Here is a 19851-nt window from a genome sequence, read left to right as displayed (position 1 = left end):
ATACAGGACCATTCTGGAAGAAAACCTGATGGAGTCTGCAAAAGACCTGAGACTGGGACGGAGATTTGTCTTCCAACAAGACAATGATCCAAAACATAAAGCAAAATCTACAATGGAATGGTTCAAAAATAAACATATCCAGGTGTTAGAATGGCCAAGTCAAAGTCCAGACCTGAATCCAATCGAGAATCTGTGGAAAGAACTTAAAACTGCTGTTCACAAATGCTCTCCATCCAACCTCACTGAGCTCGAGCTGTTTTGCACGGAGGAATGGGAAAAAAATTCAGTCTCTCGATGTGCAAAACTGATGGAGACATACCCCAAGCGACTTACAGCTGTAATCGCAGCAAAAGGTGGCGCTACAAAGTATTAACTTAAGGGGGCTGAATAATTTTGCACGCCCAATTTTTCAGTTTTTGATTTGTTAAAGTTTGAAATATCCAATAAATGTCGTTCCACTTCATGATTGTGTCCCACTTGTTGATTCTTCACAAAAAAATACAGTTTTATATCTTTATGTTTGAAGCCTGAAATGTTGCAAAAGGTCGCAAAGTTCAAGGGGGCCGAATACTTTCGCAAGGCACTGTATATATGAAACTGACTTCCTGCCCGGACACAGCATAGAAAACAGGCAGAAATGGACCTGCTGTTTTATCGATTTACGCTTAAAATGGTCACATTTGGGCTTTAAAAAAAATATTTAAAAAAAAAAAAATATATATATATATATATATAAAAATTAAAAAAATTAAAGCTCAAATGTGACCATTTTAAGCTTTAAAAAAAAATATATATATATATATATATATCTTTTTTTTTTAAAGCTTAAAATGGTCACATTTGAGCTTTAAATTTTTTTTAATATATATATATATATATATATATATATATATATATATTTTTTTTTTAAAGCCCAAATGTGACCATTTTAAGCGTAAATCGATAAAACAGCAGGTCCATTTCTGCCTGTTTTCTTTGCTGTGTCCGGGCAGGAAGTCAGTTTCCTGTGCTGACACGTCTGTTAGCACCGTATTCTGATTGAGTCAGGTGGTTCAGTTGGGAACTTGCTTATGTCCCAAATGGCACCCTATTCCCTATTTAGTGTAGTACTTTTGACTAGGGCCCATAGAGCTGGTCAAAAGTAGTGCACTATAAAAGGAATGGGGTGCCATTTGTGACTATTCCACTTTGTCAGAGCTTGCTGCCACCCACCTAGTCAGCTGACGCGGCCTCACATGCTAGTTGGTCAGCTGACACCAACCCCCCTTACACACTGACGCTGAGCGTGTGTTCGCTGCTTGCTCATTTAATTTCTTGTCACTGTTTGCAAGGAAGCCCCTCTGCTTCCAGGAAGCTTGTGTTATAGTTTGAGTGAGAAGTGGGTGTTTTCCACTTGTTATATTGCTGATAAAACTATGAACGAGGGATTTTCCTCTCACAGATGTTTGTTAATTTTAAACACTCATATCACGTACAAGTGTAACTGACATCTATCTCACTTCGTTTTGATGTGGTATGTCTCCCAGCAGTCATTCTTTCACATAGCTGTGCCTCACTGACTACTACTCACTCTTTCACATATGACGTAAAAGCAACCATAAATATTTTTCGCCTGACACCTTGTTTCTGGTCTCTCCCACAGATATATGTTGGGTAACGGTGTGAAGCGCAAACTGGATGAGGACGGCCTGGAGGAGGGCAACCACTCAAGGGCAGCGGGCAGCCACTCAAGGGTTAACTACACGCTGCAGCGCCAGACGGTGCTAAACATCTCCTTGATGAAGCTGTATGGGCCGCCGCGGACGCCTGCCACTGAGCCAGCCCTGCAGCGCCGCGTGCTCATCAACAACGTCATCCGCCGCATCCACCACGAGTTCAAAGAGGAAGGCGGCGCGGGGCTGCGCGCACACTTCTTTGCCGTCCAGCCGCCGGCGCCGAACATCACCGAGGACGAGGGCTACCACGAAGCTCCGACATCTGCGTTCGGCGGCGTCCTCTCCCCGCCCCTCTCGCCACTGTCGTCGCTGGACTCTGGTTTGACCCCGGCCTCGCTCCTGGACGATGACCCGCCACTGTTCTTCGCCTTACCGCCGTCCTCACCCCATCCCCTGGGTCACCACCCTGTCTCGCTGAGACCGTCAGAGCCCCCCCCGCCTCCTGCCAAGGACAGCTTCTCCTCAGCTTTGGAGGAGATCGAGGAGCTGTGCCCCATCGCAGTGACAACCTCTACTACCTCCTCCCTACATTTGTCTCCTCCACCTTCACCCCAGCCCCCACTCTCTCTACCAGCAGGGATAGACATGAAAGAGGAAGGGAGGACATACAGCCCGAAGGACAAGGAGTCGCTCTTGCTGGACGAAAGCCAGGCTGCAAAAACAGACCCTCCCAGCGCCCACGCAGACATATTGCCCTCCTCCGGGGGCTTCCTCACTGACTTTGCCCTGGATGACATTCTATTCACGGACATCGACACCTCCATGTATGACTTTAACCTCCCCTGCGGTGCCTCTTCAATACCGCCGAACTTGGGGGTGTCCAAAACGACCCCCATGGTCACTGCAGACGACCTGGTCAAGACTCTGTCCAGTTACAGCGGGGGAGGGGCGGGCTCTCCCCCTCTGGCTCAAAACCAGCCCTTCAAAATGGACCTGGCTGAGCTCGACCACATTATGGAAGTCCTGGTGGGGTCTTGACTGACATCGGGATCGTGTTCAATAGGCACAAAAAGGAAGAACTGAATGAAACGGCAAGTTGCTTGTCCAATAAGAAATGCTCATTTACATTTTCCGTTTTGCTACGGTGTGCCCTAAGGAACACGACAAACTTGATAAAAAGTGCCGTAGGCGGCGAAATGTTAAAATTATTATAGTTTTTTTTCCTATGTCCGAAAATTGTAAGAGACTTCACCAGAGACGTTTTAACTACACTGTGCATGCGTTGTGCTCGCCTTTCCAAAATGGAAACAAAATGTTGAATATACTGTATGGAATGCATTTATTTGATTGCAATTTGAGTGCCTTTGTCTGTACTACAATTTTCTTCTCTTCTCCAAATGCAAAGATATATATCTTTTGCACACAGCACCATGGGTATACACCGATGCATCCAAATTGAGGGTACTTTAACAATATTTTGTATGTGTATGTGACCTTTTTCATAGGCCTCATTCAAGTTTCTTTTTTTTTTTTTTCTATATTTTAATGTATTATTCATAATTTGTTAGTTGAATTTATCATACTGCTGTGTATGACCTTTCAACTCTATTTGTAGATGGACTACGTTTCCTTTATGGCATGTTTTTGAATTTGCTCAACTGATCTGACTCAAAAGGATATCAAGTGAAATATACAAGGGTAACCTTGCAAGGTCTTTAGTTCACAGTTCAAACACAATTGCAGACATCAATAAATGTTGAAAATAATCTGTACTAAGTGATTATGAAGTTATTTATTATTAATTTCTGGTGTACCACATATATTTATTCAAACATGACACTAACATTTGGGTTGTACAGAACATGCAGTCAAATTCTGCTAGTAATGTGTGAAGAAATGCAGTGTAATATATTTGACCCTGGTTTTGTTTTTCAGGGAAGTGAATACCGGTAGTCAGTGTGGTGGGCTATGTCTCTGGTGTTTGGCAATCGATCAGTTCGGGAAGCAGTTAGCCAACAACTTTCAGTGATGACTTTAGTAATCCAAAGCCTTTAAAACAAAGCATTTCTCGTCAGTCAGTGGCAAAAAAATGTTATGCTGCTTACTGTTCTTTGCATTATGGTTTATTATTCTTATTTTTTTTAAATGGAAGCAAATGTGGTCATTTCCAGTCATTTCGCCGATTTGTTTTTAAGTTGACCTGTTTTCAAGAATGGCTGTATTTTAACACTGACCTTCAATCTGTGCCTTGTTCTATGCAATATGTATTAATTGGTCTGAAATATCTGATTATTTTTTATGTATAAATGTGCATACGACTTTAATGCAGTTATACTTTTGTAGATTTATTTTATACAATAAATGAAATGTCAACAATTCTCAGCCTGTTCATGTGTCCCATTTGAACTAATACTCTAACTTTCAAACTCGCCTCTGGACCGCCATTATCTAGTTCCACTGCTTTTTTCCCCACTGTCCCCCTCTAATTAGGGACTGACTTAGATCTGGGACACCAGGTGTGTGTAATTAATTATCAGGTAGAACAGAACCAGCAGGCTCAGGACCTCTAAGATAAGAGTTGAATACCTTTGCTCTAAAATGTGCCCATGACTACTTGTGGCCTGTGCTGGTATGCCACAGTCTGGTTTCCCTCCATAGTATAACCTGACAATCAAAGGTACTCTGAGGTAATTTCCTGTTTTGGAGTTGACAAAGGGCATGGCTAGTCTGCACTCTTTGGTTCAAGACTTTTGGTTGCCATGGGAGAATCTCAATTGCATTTCCTTAGGGTTTTCTCATTTGGTCAAAAGTCTGTTCTCTGTGACCCGGAAACCGATGTGGTGTAGTGGTTCGATGAGTGTGTGATTTCAGTGTATCCCACAAAATAAGCTTTATCTGCCCCAACCCCTTTGAATCAGCTGTTGATTGTCGGAGTAGAAAATCATGCACGTTTAAAAACTATGCTATTGTTTTATAATGACACGTGAGTGAAGGACCATCTCATTTCAAACAAGCACCTTTCTGTCAACCTTCCCTCTCTTCGCTACCTCATTACTTTTGCTCTCCTCCTTTTCACCTTTTTCAAAGGCCCTTGAATCCTGTCCTTTTCAAAAACCCATTTGAGGTGAGAGGGTTGGACCTGGTCGTTTGGTCTGCTCCTGCACATCAAACCGATGTGGGACCCAAATCCCTTTGACGGACCTTTTTGATTTCTTTAATATACTTGCCATCACTCCAGGTGGTCAGCATTGCCGGTCAAAGTTTAGAAACTAAGCTGCCTGCCTCAAGGTACATACCTATCCACCTGCCCATGCTTACTCTTACTTGCATATCTTATGTACACAGTCTTTTTGGGCAGTCCTTGGACACCTAGACATACCAAGCATTGGATTTTCAGTAGTCTGGCTAGAGTCCTGGCCCCAAGTCCAGTGTGTCATGTCCTCTTCGTAAGACCACACTGCTACTCATACTTTCCCTTTCAGAACTACTGTGGACCAAGCCCAATGGCTATGAATTAAAACAGTATATGAAAACTGTTTCTCTAGGCCTGGTTTTAAATGAGGCCCACTTAATAGAGGACTTTTAGGGAATTAATACATATAAAATGCACAAGAGACAAGTTTGTATGAATATGAATTCATTGTTCATTCATTCCTTGTTGGGAGAAGTAATGGCGCATGAAGGACCACTGAGCACTTTTTCTCTTAAATTATTTTAATTTCTTGTGTACACTAAAAGTAAAATTTACACACTTAAAGTCTGAAAAGAACCCGGACATGCATGTTAACCTTTTCACAGGCTCTTCAAGTTATTTTTTTTCCATAGGAATTTTCCCCATACATTTTACAGTCCATAGTACACAGTCTAAAGCCACAGTGAACTATGATTACATCCATTTCATCTTTACAATGTGCAAAATCCTCCTGGGAACAGGTTGACAGTGGTATAACAACAAAAAAATTGGTAGAGAATGTCAGCAAAACTAAACAAAAGAAAAATAACTTCATAAAAGTGTATAACCAGACACATGGAAGCAGAAATTGGTCCCTTATTCCCTTGTAATGTAGGCTGACCTTCACTCAGACCAGCTATACTGATATAACGATTGAAATTATACGAATGACAATCTGTCAGTGGTTTAAACCATGATTCCCCCTCTTTTTACCACCCGTCCCCAAAACAGAATAAAGTTCTAAAGAATAGAATTCAACACAAAACACAGTCGTCCGTGACATACCGCCATTTTCATGGCTGTTTGACTGCATCAATGGGAGACGCAAGAAAAACTGGCTACAGTTAAATCGCTTAACGAATGAGCATACATTAAGAGCGCATTTTTAGCCATGGGTTAAGAAATCAAGTTAAGAATCAAACCTAGGCCTTATGTAAAAGGACAAAACAACTAAGGCCATTAACACAACAGGGGAAAAAAACATTCAGCTGGATTTTGCAGGCCGTGTGGTTTCAAGTCACACATACATTTACACACACATACGTAGTCATACATTGAGTGAACAAAACATTAGGACTGCCTGCTCTTTCCATGACTGACCAGGTGAAAGCTATGATTCCTTATTGATGTCACTTGTTAAATCCACTTCCATCAGTGTAGATTAAATGTTAAAGAAGGATTTTTAAGCCTGGAGACAATTGAGACATGGATTGTGTATATGGGTGCCAGTCAACTTGACAACTGTGGTATGCATTGGGCCAGCATCCCTGTGGAACGCTTTCGACACCTTGTAGAGTCCCTACCCCGATGAATTGAGGCTGTTCTGAGGGCAAAAGGAGGTGCAACTCAATATTAGGAAAGTGTTCCTAATGGTTTCTACACTCAGTGTATATCCCACTTCACTTTACTCAAGCCTCGCTTTGAAGAGGTTCAACCAGTGTTTCATTTCCTCACAAAGACAAACATTGACACACGCCCGCCACAATGAGAAACGTAAAAGCCACCATTGAAAACCAACACAATTCGTCCCTGATTATGTACACATTGATTCTCCTATCATAAACAAGCGGCCTCTCTCAAGGACCTTGATCTAGAAGTTAAACTGCTTTAATATGTTCTCTTGCTCTGCTATTGACAAAGCTTCGCTTTACAGGCTTAGCCTAGTCCAGGTCTGAATAAACATTCTCCATTCACAAGGACAAATCGCTAAATGCTTCACTTGATTAAAAAGATTAAAACTGAAAATAACAAATAAAAAAAGGGAGAAAATGACAAAAAAGGATGATGGCATGGAAGCAAAAAGGATAACTTCATGATATAGTGATAGAATGACAGACGGTGATAAGGAGGAGAAGAGGAGGGCATTGATGGAGTTGGGGCGGGGTGGATCAGTCGAGTGTGGGGTCAGGGTCAGAGGAGCAGCCCAGGGGGGTCAGCGTGGTGGGGAACATCAGCACCTTGGCCTGCATGAAAGACAGGTCTGGTAGCCCTGCAATCACCTTCAACGTCTCCTCACTTAGGTTCTCCTCTTTCCGGGGCTTTCTGCAGAATCAGAGAGAAGGAGAGGGACACCATTTTTATTGGAGCACACACACACACACACACAATGTATCCCAAATAGCACAATATTCCCTTTGTGGAGCACTAGGTTTGACCATGGTGCAAATGGAATAGGGACACATTCCTTCATCCTTCCCCCTTCACTAAATTAATGAGCCACAGTCAGATTCTAAATGGGCGTCGCCCCTTTCTCATGTGTCTTTCCTCACTTCCTTCTCGAGACACATTGGAGAAGGTCAGAGGGGAGAAAAGGGGGACACGAGGAATCAAGGAAAGAGAATTGAGAAAGCCAAGATGTAGCAAGCGCTCTCTGGCTGATAATACAGATGTGTTTGCCTCGCCCCCATATACATCCTGTCTGCATGCTTATGCACGCGCCCCAGTGGCCTAATGGATAAGGCACTGGCCTCCTAAGCCAGGGATTGTGGGTTCGTGTTCCATCTGGGGTGGACTATTTTTAGGGCTCCCGAGTGGCGCAGCGGTCTAAGGCCCTGCATCTCAGTGCAAGAGGCGTCACTACAGTCCCTGGTTCGAATCCAGGCTGTATCACATCCGGCCGTGATTGAGAGTCCCATAGGGCGGCGCACAATTGACCAAGCGTCGTCCGGGTTTGGCCGGCATTGTAAATAAGGATTTGTTCTTAACTGACTTGCCTAGTTAAATAAAAAGGGTAAATAAAATGTTTAAAATGTAAGGGGTTCCGACAGTGACGTTAGAAAATCTGTCTCCATCTAGTAGACCAACAGTTTCAAAGGGTCCCCACTAGAATGTGGTTAAATTAAAGTCATTCCAGCCCTGCATGTCTAGAAATACCAGGGTTGCTTGTGTCTGTTCACCATTTAACTAACTTTTGACTTAAAAAGTATCAACTCTAACTAACGGCAAATATATTAACGTTATCCTCTTTATAGCATCATTGCTTACCCAATTACTGCACACTGATCGGGTACTCCCTGTATATAACTCCAATCTATTGTGCATTTTTATTCCTTGTGTTACTACTTCATTGTTTAAACTCCGCATTGTTGGGAATGGCTCGTAAGCAGGCATTTCACTGTAGTCTACACCAGTTGTATTCGGCGCATGTGACAAATAAAACTTGATTTCATGTTTGGGAGTGAGATGTTGGTTGTGTTAGATTTGTATTGTTTTGCTATTCTCATCTCCAAGGTGTGCAATTGACTCTGGCCACATCCCAAATGGCACCCTATTCCCTTTATAGTGCACTACTTTTGGTCAACGGTAGTGCACTATAAAATATAAAAAAGGGAAGAGGGTGCCATTTATAATATATGCCATTTAGCAGACGTTTTGATCCAAAGCGACTTAGTCATGCATGCAGGCATGTGCGCCGATAGCGGTCTACCTGTGCCCGAGCACCTGCCCCCCTTTTCCCTCCCCACTCGCCAATTGCCCTTTTATTTAGTTTTTGAACCCACCTCCCCAAGTCGCTGTGACGTCGTCAAGTTCGCCACCCCGTTTTAGGACTATAATGGACCAACCTGGTAGAGGTGCTGGTCTTCTCCATAGTAGACATAAGGCGGGCAAAGGCATCAGCCACACGGGTCCCAGAGCCACTGGGGTCCAGTTTAGCGGTGGTTAGCTCATACAGCTCCGGGTCCACACCTAACCACACAAACACATTATATTGGATATGTCCCAAATGGCAGCCTATCCCCTATATAGTGCATTACTTTGGTCAAATGTAGTACACTATATAGGGAATAGGGAGCTAGTTGAGACACATACATGGTCTACTCCACTCAGAACAAGGGAGGGGGATGCACTTTATTACACTTCAGTGTAGCCAATTCCCAGATATTTTGGTAGATATTCTGATTCAGTTGGTAATATAAACACAGAAAAAACAAGACCTTGATTTAGTGAGGTCAGTATCTAAAAGCGAAGACATCTAAAACAAATAGTAGAAGAGAAAACTGAGTATGGCAGAGGCTCTTTAATAATTATCATTCCTCGCATCATCCTTCAGTCCTCGCCTCTTTCCCAAAACTAATTTGGAGAAGATCCAAGCTTCCTCCTCTCTGACCTCCCCCAGTGCATTTTGACAGAGGTAAGAGGAATCGGGGAAAGAATAAGGCCTTATCCCAAATGGACTCCTAGACCTCTACACCCTGTGAAGATCCATGAGGATTCAATCGGTGTAAGCCATATATGATAGTAGGTCAACCTTGCCTTACGATCAGATAGGTGGAATTATCACTGTATTGTTTTACCGCTATACAATCCTCTCCGGTCTCTGCATAGGGTGTAGAGGGAAACAGTCAATTTGGGATTCAGACAAATTTATGAAACAAATAATCTGGCAGTCAGGGGGTTAGAGTTTCCTGTGCTGACCTGGGATGGAGGTGGAGCTGCTAGGGCCAGAGTCCTCCACGGGCCCAAAGAAATCGAGGTTGAGCAGAGACGAGCCTCCGCTCGCTTGACATTCAACATAGCGGACAGGCAGACCGAGGCGGCAGTGGGTTATAACACAGAGAAGAAGTCAGGAAAGAGACGCACTTAAAAGACATGCAGCTGAGCTGGTCATTATTGTTAGTTCCAGAGAAAGAGTACAGGGTCCGTGTTCAGTAGGCACGAAAGGTTTGAAAACATTTTGCGACTGAAAAATAAGAAACTCCAGGAGTTTCTTAAATCCAGGTAGTCCCTCTGTTTTATTCCATTTGATGCCTAATGAACATGACACAGGGCAAGCTAACTGACATAGCTGTGTTAATGAGAAAATACTGTGAGATTCTATCTACAGGTTAATGAAAAATCTGCATTGACATTTTGAAGTATGAATGGCATCATGGCTTTGTAGCATGAACCATGCAGAACAAATTATTTAGCAATTTAGCTAAATGATTTGTTGCTAACAAAAGGCATAAGGAGAAGATTTGATGAGATAAATATATTTTATGCATCTGGATATGACAAGTGAAATCAGAAATGGTCCAATATGGCAATGAAATACACAAAAACGTGGCGCGTGTGGATAAGAATTGTCTGTAATCTTATACTATAGTCTTTAAAACAAAATTCACGTAACGCTGTGTAAAACTATAACATGTAATGACCAATGGTTGATGAAATAAACATAAAATGAGGTTGTCCAATGGAAGACAGCAGGCAAAAACAGGTCTAGGCTGCTTGTGCGTTTGGACAAAACAGATGGAGTGGTGGAAAAAAAGGAATAGGCTAGCTCTGGATAGAGCCAATGGGGACAATTCATTATCTCAGCAGGTGGTTTGGGGGAGGGACCTACCGTCCAGGGGGTTAGTAAGGCCACTGCTGCTCCAGTCAAACTGGACGGGCGGGAGCACTTCCTGGTGAGGAGGAACAAACAAGCTCAGAAGAGGGTGGTGACACTCAGTAAAAGTGAACAGCTTTGTCAACAGGTGATTCGCCTATGCAGGTGGTCAGGAAGCCTGCTAATGGTCTGCTTCTATCCCAGGAGGTTAGTAGCAACTTAATTAGGGAGGACGGGCTCGAGGAATCAGTGGAACGGTATCAAATACATCAAACACTTGGCCTTCCATTCAATCTGTTCCAGTCATTAATATGAGCCATCCTCCCCTCAGCAGCCTCCACTGGCTTCTACCCTTACAACAACTCAGCAGTCTAAGGTTGAGTTCCTACCAGACTACATTGCAGACCGTTGCCATATCTTACAACGCCTGGATAGGTATTTAACAAATCAGTTTACCACTTCACGGGCCCATTTCTTTGCCAAGGCATTGCTGACGCTTGCCAAATATTACAATGCCCGGATAGGTATTTTATGTATCAGCTAACCAACATCATATGGTATAGTAATCTATCAGTCGATGACACAGTCAAGTTAACCATTTTCACCGTACTGTCCAAAACGTCTTTCAAGATGTCAGGCATTCCCTTGGCAGCAAGAGCCTCTCGGTGGATGCTGCAGTGTACCCAAGTGACGTCGGGAGCAACTGCTTGCACGAGTGTTACCACTCCACTATGTCTCCCTGCCATGGCTTTTGCGCCATCAGTACAGATACCAACACATCTTGACCACCAAAGTCCATTTGACATCACAAAGCTGTCCAGTACTTAAAATATCCTCTCATGTTGTCCTGGTTTCCAGAAGAGGGTGTCTTCCTTAATTGACCCCCCCATAAACGTAATGGACTGTGCCAGGCCTGCCACATATTTTGACTCATCCAGCTGTAACGCATATAATTCACTGGCTTGTATGTGACACAGTAATTGTTTCAAAACATCTCCTGCTATGTCACTAATGCGTCGTGAAACAGTGTTATTTGGAGGCATTGTCTGTATAGTTTTTTTGGCCTATTTTCCCAGCCATATCCACAGCAGCAAGAAGAGTGAAGTCCTCCACAATAGTATGGGGCTTGCCTGTCCTAGCCACTCAGGAGCTCACCATATAAGATGCTTCTAGCCCCTTCTTATTAATGGTACCTGTTGCTTTTATACGTCTTTATTCAAAAGTAGTCTTTATTCTCACTCAAAAAACTCCCGTGGCTTATTTTTCAAATTGTCATGTTTAGTTTCTAAATGTCTATGCAAGAGTGAAGGTTTCTCGCGAGAGAATAACGGTTAATGTGATTGGATGTTAATTATTTGACATTGTGTTGTTATTTCACTGAAACTAGATGGTTTCATTTTATTTTTGGCAGTGAAACGAGGCTACTCAGGCGAGAAAAAAACATCACCCAAATGTATAGTCCCGTGGAAAATATAAATGTACTATTTGAAAATGTGAAGAATAAAGAAAATATGTATCTAATTTTTATTTGGCGTAACCCGGACGGCATTGCACGTACCCAAGTTTGGGAATACCTGATCTAGCCAAATAATTTATCCAACTTGTTTGAAAAGCACCTCAGGTTCTACATTAGACCAATTACTGTAGAACACATACAAACACTCTATATTCATTGTATACAGTTGTGACAATTGGCCTTACAGTCAATACAGCAGTGGAGGCTGGTGGGAGGAGCTATAGGAGGACGGGCTCATTGTAAAGGTTGAAATGGAATAAAGGGAACAGAGTCAAACATGTGGATTGACACTGTTCCATTTATGCCATTCCAGTCATTACAATGAGCCCGTTCTCCTATAGCTCCTCCCACCAGCCTCCTCTGCAACACAGTATACACCACCAGGGATCTCCAACCCTGTTCCTGGAGAGCAACCCTCCTCTAGGTTTTCGCTCCAACCCCAGTTGAAACTAACCTGGTTCTACTGATCAATCAATCAATTATTAGAATCAGGTGTGCTAGATTAGGGTTGAAAACCTACACGATGGTAGCTCTCCAGGATCAGGGTTGGAGAGCCCTGGTATATACTCATACGACTACTGATGAGAAGAAATGCATCTAAAAGGCCTGAAAAAAAAGCACAAAATATAAAAAGATCAAAATTCCAAACATTGTGCCCCAAAAGGATCATAGTGATTCAATATAGGAGTCCAACCTGGGCTGTGTCTGGTGGACTAGTGCTTATGATCTCTGCCGGGGCCACTGGAGGTACTTGTTGTGCTATGGACGTGATCATCTCTGCCGCTGATATGGGTTTTACTGGCTCTTTGGTGGGTTCCAGCATGCCCTAGGTAACAGAGACGCAGGGTTACATCCTAAACGTACTAAATACTGGTATGTGTATAGGGTTGAACAATTCTGGTTAAAACCTGTTGTAACCATGTTGTAACCGTAGGACGTGTCAGTAAAAAACATTTTGCAACCAGTTGACAAAAATGTCACCAGAATTTTTTACATTTTTATAATCCCAGAGTTAATTTGTCTCTTTCCTCCGTTTCCTCGAGAAGGGCAAAAACAATTGAGGGAGCAAGTGGGTGGTTTGAAGGAGGAGATGAATACATCCTTGCAGCGTATAGTTAACTCACCAGGCTGGCAGCATACATGGGAACTATCACTGGCTGCTTCTTCTGACCTGTGAAAAGCTACGGGGAAACACAGAACACATTTCACAATCATTCCTCCTCTCTCTGATGCAAATAGTCTTAAACAACCTTTTTCCATTTGACAGACAAAAAGTTCAAACATTCTCGCAATACATCTGAAATACAATCACGGTTAGTGTTTTTTCTCTCAGAGCCATTAATAAAAAAGGACAAGGTCACAGAAAGAGGGAGAATGGCATGTCCCAAATGGCACCCTATTCCCTATATCACTATGTGCTCTGTTCAAAAATAGTGCACTATATAGGGAATAGGGTGCCATTTGGGATACAGACAATGTGATGACTTCTGACTGGCTGCAGAACTCACAATGTTCCTAATGTCGATGCCCAGGGAGCAGAGTAGTGTCTTGTTGCTGTGCGAGCCGCCCCACTGGTGCCGCAGGCCAAATGCCTCGTGGATGTCCAGCAGTTGCCTCCACAACACGTCCCCCTCGGCCCTGTAGCAACGGACACCGATGACAAAGCAGGAACAAAAAAATATGTCATAGTAGTACGCAAATATTCTTGACTGCATAGTATACACAGTAACAGTATATTTCTGTTGTATAAAAAAAGATAAAGCAGTATTGATGAGATTGTGTGTAGTTATGGGATATTAGGGTCGAGACGATACTAGCATCCCGATACTCGTTGACATCATGGCAAGGAAACAAAACATGAAGCGGTTTAATTGCTTTAGGAAAACAGCCCTAATGCTGGAAACAAACATTATGTTGTCATCCAGTCACATCTGTTTATTTTCCAATATTTTACATACAGCAGGTTATGGATCAAGGAGTTTGGCCTGCTTCGTGTTTTCATTTTTGCCACAGAAGAAAATATTGCAAATCTGGTATCGTCCCAGCCCTAATTAAAAAGGGGGGGGATTTCTCTCACCCATTGTCTGGCACACCGCTCATCATTTCATGCTCTTCCTGCTGTAACCTCACAGGAGGCTCCAGCAGGGTTTTGAGGGAGACCACCTCCACCCTCACCTGCGGAGCAGGTGCGTCAGGGAAAATTTCCAGAAAAAGATTCTCCAGCCGACTGCACAGCGCCACCTGGTATAACAAACACATGATAACGACCAACATTGTTGAATCAGACACTGGTTCAGTGATATAACAAACACTTAATAACAATCAATATTGTTGAATAAGAGACGGGTTGAATAAGTCTTCTGTTATCACGCGTGGCAGTTAGCCTGCATTGCTGGACTGGGGATGCACAATAAAATAGACAGCTCAGATATTCATGTCTGTTTCGATAGACAATAAAGCTGTATTCTATTATGTCCAACAATGACCGACACTGACGTGATTCAATCAACACATTTCAAATCTTTAATAAATTGGAGCGCTTGACTCCAATAGCAAGGACAAGGAGGGGCATTGTTAAATGGTATGTACTTGAAAAAGTGGAATTCCCTGCCTGGTCACATTCCTAAGGGTTGGGCAGGTGTACGGCTCTCTACAACTCTAGTGATAAACGTCATGAGAGCGTCAGAATTTCCCTGTCATTGAGCATACTTTTCCTGGATAGTACAACACAACAACATTCAATAGGGCACCTTCGATTAGTGTAAGAGGGTTTTTTAAAACACCACTACTTTCCTGTCAAGTATGCTACATTTCTGAATGCTACAGAGGTGGTTCAGAAACAAAGTTGCGTGATGAGTTCTCTTGCCTTTAGCTGAGAGGCGTAATATGTTATTGTGGTGCGCAGGAGAACCGAGTTCACACCCTGAGTGGTCAAACTCGCACAGAAAAACTTACAGATTGACTGTCTCTTCTACTGATCTGATGGCTGCTGGATGAACGGGCTGCTACAGGTTCACTCTCCTGCCACTCGTCTTCACCCGTTTCCAAAGGAGCATTGGCGGTCGGCTCCTCTCCAAATGCAGCCCAGGAATTTCCCTCCCCTTGACCCTGTACAGGCTCATCAAAGGCATTCCAACCAGCATCTGGATCAGTGTCCGCACCAACAGGAGCTGAGCTAAAGTCGGCAAAACTGTTGCTGCTGGGAAAATCCGCAAACTTCCCCCTATCTTCATTCTCAATTGCCTTCCCACCACCAATGTGGCTGTTGGGGGCGTCAAATTCACCAAAGTCTTTGTCGTGGTCCACTAGTTCCTGTGTGGGAGGTGCAGTTTGTTCCTCTAGTTGCAACTCTGGCTGGTCAAAGTCAGCAAAGCCCTGTCCGCTAAAAGAGCCCACATCCCCGAAGTCTCCAAAGTCACCAAAGTCTTCACCGTCGTCGTCCTCCAGCAGTTGGCTGTGGTCGGCAGGCGTGGCCGTCTCCTCTTGGAGCAGTGGCGAGGGCACAGAGCCCGTCGTGCTGATGTCGCCGTACTCCTCAAGGGCATCCGTGGACAGCGGTCGGCCGAAAGACGTTTCGGTCTCTGTTTCTGTTTCGTTTCCGGACGCAGACTTTTCGTCTGCTTGCTCGCCATTCCCATCTTCATCGTCTGTATCGGGCGAACCCCTGTTTTCACTGACACCTGCCTTCTCTTCTTCTGCCTCCTCTTCCGACTGCTCCAAATACACACCGTTCTGGGCGACCGCTTCGTCAATATAAAGTGCCTTGGAGGCAGAATCCTCGCCACAAACCAACTCTTGGGTAGAATCCTCACTACAAACCTCCTCTGGGGCAGAATCCTCACTAACAATCACCTCAGTAGCAGAGTGCTTGTGTGCAAAGTCTGGCTCTATGTTCCTTTGCTCAGAGTTAGCAGTGTCTCTTTGAAAGCCCCCGTTCCCGTTGCTCAAGCCTTCATCAGTGTCTCGAACCTCAGCAAGATGCGATAGAGAATCAGAGCCAGCGATGTCGTTGGATCCAGTTGTAATGGGAGTGTCCCTGACGACGTCCCCTGACCTGATTCCCTGCTCTACATTAGAGTGCTTCTGCTGCCTCTGCTGCTGGCAGGTGTCCTCTGCCAGCCGTTCGTCCCGGTTGCTATTGACCAAGTTCTCGCTGGTGAGGTTTGTCACCTCGCTGGAGTGTCCTTGAACATCTACATTAGGAAAAGCAGAGAAATCCGCAAAGTCGTCCTCGGGGCTGCTGGGAGGGCAGTTGTCGGCACACTCTGTGGTGGTTCCTTTCTTTTTAGAGCGGTTCGAATTCTGCAAAGATGGGATTCCCTCTATTTCAAAAGTCACAAAGCCGTTGGTCAGAACTTCCGGGACCCCACCATTGCAGTCGACAGGCTTGTCTATGTTGTCAGTCTGACCCCTCCCAGATTTGTCCAAGGAGGTAGAATGATTATTGGCTCGAGTGTGGTCGGCAAGCTTTTTTAACTCCTCCACATTCACAGTTCTCTCCAAAGGACTGTCGTACTGACAGCCTCCAGGCACAACACCATTTGACTTGGAGTTGGCGCGCTTGACCACGGGACCCCTTCCCACAGGACCTGAACTGAGGTTTGACAACCTAACCACCCCTCCATTGTTGAGGAGTTCAGGTGGTGAAGTGGCAGCCAAGGCTGGGGTCTGATTGAAGGTCGCTGGGGTGTCAAACTCATTGAAGCTGGTGCTGGTCGGAACTCCAGAGAAGCCCCCAAAGTCCCCAAACTCCTCGTCCTCTTCCTCAGCTCCGTCCTCCATTGGGGGTGGGGAGGAGGAGTACATGCGGATCACGTCCGGCTCCATGGTCCTAAAGTTGTCACACTACGCCTTGAGGTTACACCTATAGAATAAAGACATTAGTCAGTGTGACCAAACAAGGGCATATAAATGCTAGAAATTACACTATTTCCCTCTTAAAAACACATTTCTGAAGGCTAAACGATCAGAATTTACAAAACAACAATGTGATAGCCTACAGACCTAGAAGCGGTCTCTGGGGGAGTCTGGCTGTTTTCTTTGTCTGGTGTGTTGCTTCAGCCTTAAACCCAAATTAAATTACCAAAGCTCTCCAGACTAAGAGTGGACAGATTGTTTTCAAATTGACAGTAATTAAGTGATAATGGTGAAGTGGTGTTGTGATGTAGAAAAGGCCCGAAAGGCAATGTTGAGCACTCATTTCTTATGACCTACCTAAATAGTAGCAAATGAGAACTGAAAATGAGCCACATTTATTTTATCAGTACAAATATTTGTTGTGTTAATCTAAACTGGCCTAATTACTTCAACCAATGAACTTTGTACCCAATTTGTGTTCGCATTGACCTAAGTGTTGTGTGTGTGTGTGTAGTATTTGTATATTGACATAGGCCCGTCAAGATATGTAGAATGCCTCCTTTTGAAATATTAGATTTAGAGCATAGGCCTAGGCGCGTTGTGCCTCCAGGTGTGATCCATTTCTTTGTCCAGCTGTGATCCATTTCCTTGACAATTTTGAATTCATCACTAAACCAGACATAGGGCATAGAATATTGATGTTCTTTTTGGATGCTCAAGGCTGAACTTGCACAATGCACTTATAAGCCCACAGTGTGCTTTACTCTCATATAGACTAGAGCTCTGAAAGTACAGTTCTGAGTCAAAACTGGACACAAATATGGACATGTTTCATAACAGAGAATTCATGCCCACGAAGCCTTGACTAGATATCTTAGGCCTAGTAAGCCTTGCCATGAAACCTTGGAAGGCATTTGAAACATTGTTAAATCTCTAGGCTACTTGAAGTGGCTTCTGATACTGTGTATGACAGCAAGATGGCATTAAAGACAAATGATCTGATATGATAGCTATTCACAACAAATAACACTGCCTATTGCTTTATTATGGGCTCTGTGATTGCATGAGTATGGTATGTGTTACAATATGTTGTATCATAAACATTCATAATGCAACATGAAACTCTTTATAATACAACATTGTTAACTAATTGACACATCAGAAACAGGTGTCCTCCAACCCCATGTCTTGTCCAGTTAGTTATTCATTCACCAAATTAGACTGTCTGTCAACAAGCCTAAAACTGACAGATTACTATCTAGAAACCTCTGGGTAAGCTAAACAAAGAAAGCACGCAACCCTTCTTCCTATGATAATTTGTTGCCGACTACCCACAACCTAGCTATTTAGCTACATTTTAGCAGAGCAAAGATAGGTAGCTAGCTAGCAACTGGAAGCAAGTTAGTTGCTAGCCAAATAGCTCACGTTAACCAGATAGTTAACTAGCTAACTGAATAAATCATGTTGATTATGCTAACAGATAAATCACCATACGTGCCATCCAGGCTTAGGCTAGAACGGAAAACAGGCCATGGCTGGCATACACCGTACTCTCCATCAGCTGGGGAGGGCAGGGGGATAGTTAGCTAGCTGGCTGTTAGCTAGTTAGTCGAGATACGTAACCTGTGTATTTAGCTACCACTATCCAGCACAAATGGCGTAGCTAGCAAGCTAATAACAACAACAACCTGGTAGCCTATGCGAATGGATAGCTAACTAGCAATAGGCTAAATTATTATGAATTTTTTTTTCTACATTGATTCGATATGAGGACAGGAGTGACAAAGTAACTAACTAGCTAGGTAGGTAGTTATGATGCTAGCTAGCTTACTAATACACTGACATTTGTAGCTAACATTAACTGTTAGCTAGCTATCTATGAAGTTGTCCTCCCGTCTCTCGCTAGCTTGTTTTAGCTAGTCTCATCGTATCCGGGTTGGTTGGCAGTGTACCAATAAACATTTCGGCATACCTTAAGATCTTGACCATTCATTCCCATGGTTCAGATGAAGTGGACACTTGTCAGACTTAAAACAAGACAGCAAAGTGGTTTCGCTCTGACTGAGAAAACTAGGTTGAGTCAGCCGGTTATGATGATCCTACTTTGGCCCCTTCTCTCTCCGAATATTACCCAGCATGCAACAAGAGCTTCTGGTTTTTCCACTGCTTGAGAAGCAGAGCATACTAGAGTTCATGAACAAGTGGAGAACAGTCTGCATCCAAAATCCATCGGCACTGGCTGTAGTACTACTGAGTAGTAGTTAATGGTGGAAAAAGTACTTTGGGGGCTTCTTTTAGGTCAGTTAGAAGAGTGAGCCATCACTTGGTCTCCCATTCAAGCAGCTGGTCAACTGAGCAACGAAAAGATACTGTACTGCATACTTCTCTTTAGGTCTATAATAATCCTCAATCATTTTAATTTGAAACAATCCACAATCCAAATTTACCAAATTAACTGATTCATCTATGACACATGGCACTTGATTCAAATATTTTAATTGAAAATGTATAGGCCACTGAAAGAGCTTCTCAACATACACAGACATTGTCAAGCATCAAGGCGAGGGAATAGAAAATCACCATTCTACTCTTGAATAATAACCTGTGCCCCTACAATATAATCTACTGGCATAGTTCATGAATGTATTGTAAATATGCCATGATTCAAAAGAAACATAATTTAATTATTGCAGAACTGAAAGGTCACCGTGTAAACATAATACTCCACATAATTATTAACGACTTCATAACCATTCAATTATTAATTTCCAATCACACTTAAATATTATATCATACTGAAATATGTAGTCTGTTGTAGTTATAAATTAATCAATATTAGTTAACCAATATATAATCAAAATGTTCTCAAATAAAGGACACACTATGTCCTTTATTTAAATGCCATTCCCATCCAGTGGTTTCCCCTTGCGCCTGTCTGGTTCATGGTTTTGACCATTCTGCCTACCCTGTTCCTTGTCCTGCCATCCTGTTCCTTGTCCTACCACACTGGATTATTTGACCTCTGCCTACCCTGAGACTGCCTGCCATTCGGTACCTTTTG

The 19851-nt window shown here is 43.3% G+C and overlaps 2 protein-coding genes across 3 annotated transcripts in view; one reads left to right on the top strand and one right to left on the bottom strand.

Moving 5' to 3' along the window:
* Nucleotides 1-4033, top strand: part of LOC115103901 (SERTA domain-containing protein 2-like) — a 14662-nt gene extending 10629 nt beyond the window's left edge. Inside the window, exon 2 of the mRNA XM_029624939.2 lies at nucleotides 1643-4033. Within this exon, the coding sequence (XP_029480799.1) occupies nucleotides 1647-2693 (1047 nt within the window). The 5' untranslated portion in view covers nucleotides 1643-1646 and the 3' untranslated portion in view covers nucleotides 2694-4033. The remainder of the gene's footprint in view (nucleotides 1-1642) is intronic.
* A 1315-nt stretch (nucleotides 4034-5348) lies between these two features.
* LOC115103899 (aftiphilin-like) lies at nucleotides 5349-18940 on the bottom strand. 2 transcript variants are annotated; one of them, XM_029624937.2, is made up of 10 exons: nucleotides 18763-18940; nucleotides 14889-16797; nucleotides 14011-14174; nucleotides 13442-13571; nucleotides 13058-13114; nucleotides 12628-12759; nucleotides 10433-10493; nucleotides 9523-9606; nucleotides 8670-8793; nucleotides 5349-7149 (listed from the first exon to the last, which is right to left on the bottom strand). In XM_029624937.2, the coding sequence occupies exons 2-10, from the start codon at nucleotides 16758-16760 to the stop codon at nucleotides 6996-6998; spliced, it is 2778 nt and encodes a 925-aa protein (XP_029480797.1). In that variant the 5' UTR covers nucleotides 16761-16797; nucleotides 18763-18940; the 3' UTR covers nucleotides 5349-6995. The 2 variants fall into 2 exon arrangements, with proteins under 2 accessions (XP_029480797.1, XP_029480798.1); XM_029624938.2 differs by lacking the exon at nucleotides 9523-9606.
* Between the last annotated feature and the right edge of the window lie 911 nt (nucleotides 18941-19851).

The sequence above is a fragment of the Oncorhynchus nerka genome, linkage group LG21 (assembly GCF_034236695.1).
Source record: "Oncorhynchus nerka isolate Pitt River linkage group LG21, Oner_Uvic_2.0, whole genome shotgun sequence".
In the NCBI taxonomy this organism is placed as follows: Eukaryota; Metazoa; Chordata; class Actinopteri; order Salmoniformes; family Salmonidae; genus Oncorhynchus; species Oncorhynchus nerka.
Note: the sequence above shows the minus strand (reverse complement) of the source record. Positions and strands in the feature narration are given on the sequence as shown.

What these genes read in the sequence shown, in the direction of transcription:
- LOC115103899 (XM_029624937.2), bottom strand. Translation starts at nt 16,760, where the DNA reads ATGGAGCCGGACGTGATCCGCATGTACTCCTCCTCCCCACCCCCAATG. An exon ending in CCATGTATGCTGCCAGCCTG is followed by an intron (nt 12,760 to 13,057) that starts GTGAGTTAACTA and finishes TCTGTTACCTAG; the next exon opens with GGCATGCTGGAACCCACCAA. An exon ending in GTCCACCAGACACAGCCCAG is followed by an intron (nt 10,494 to 12,627) that starts GTTGGACTCCTA and finishes CCTCCTCACCAG; the next exon opens with GAAGTGCTCCCGCCCGTCCA.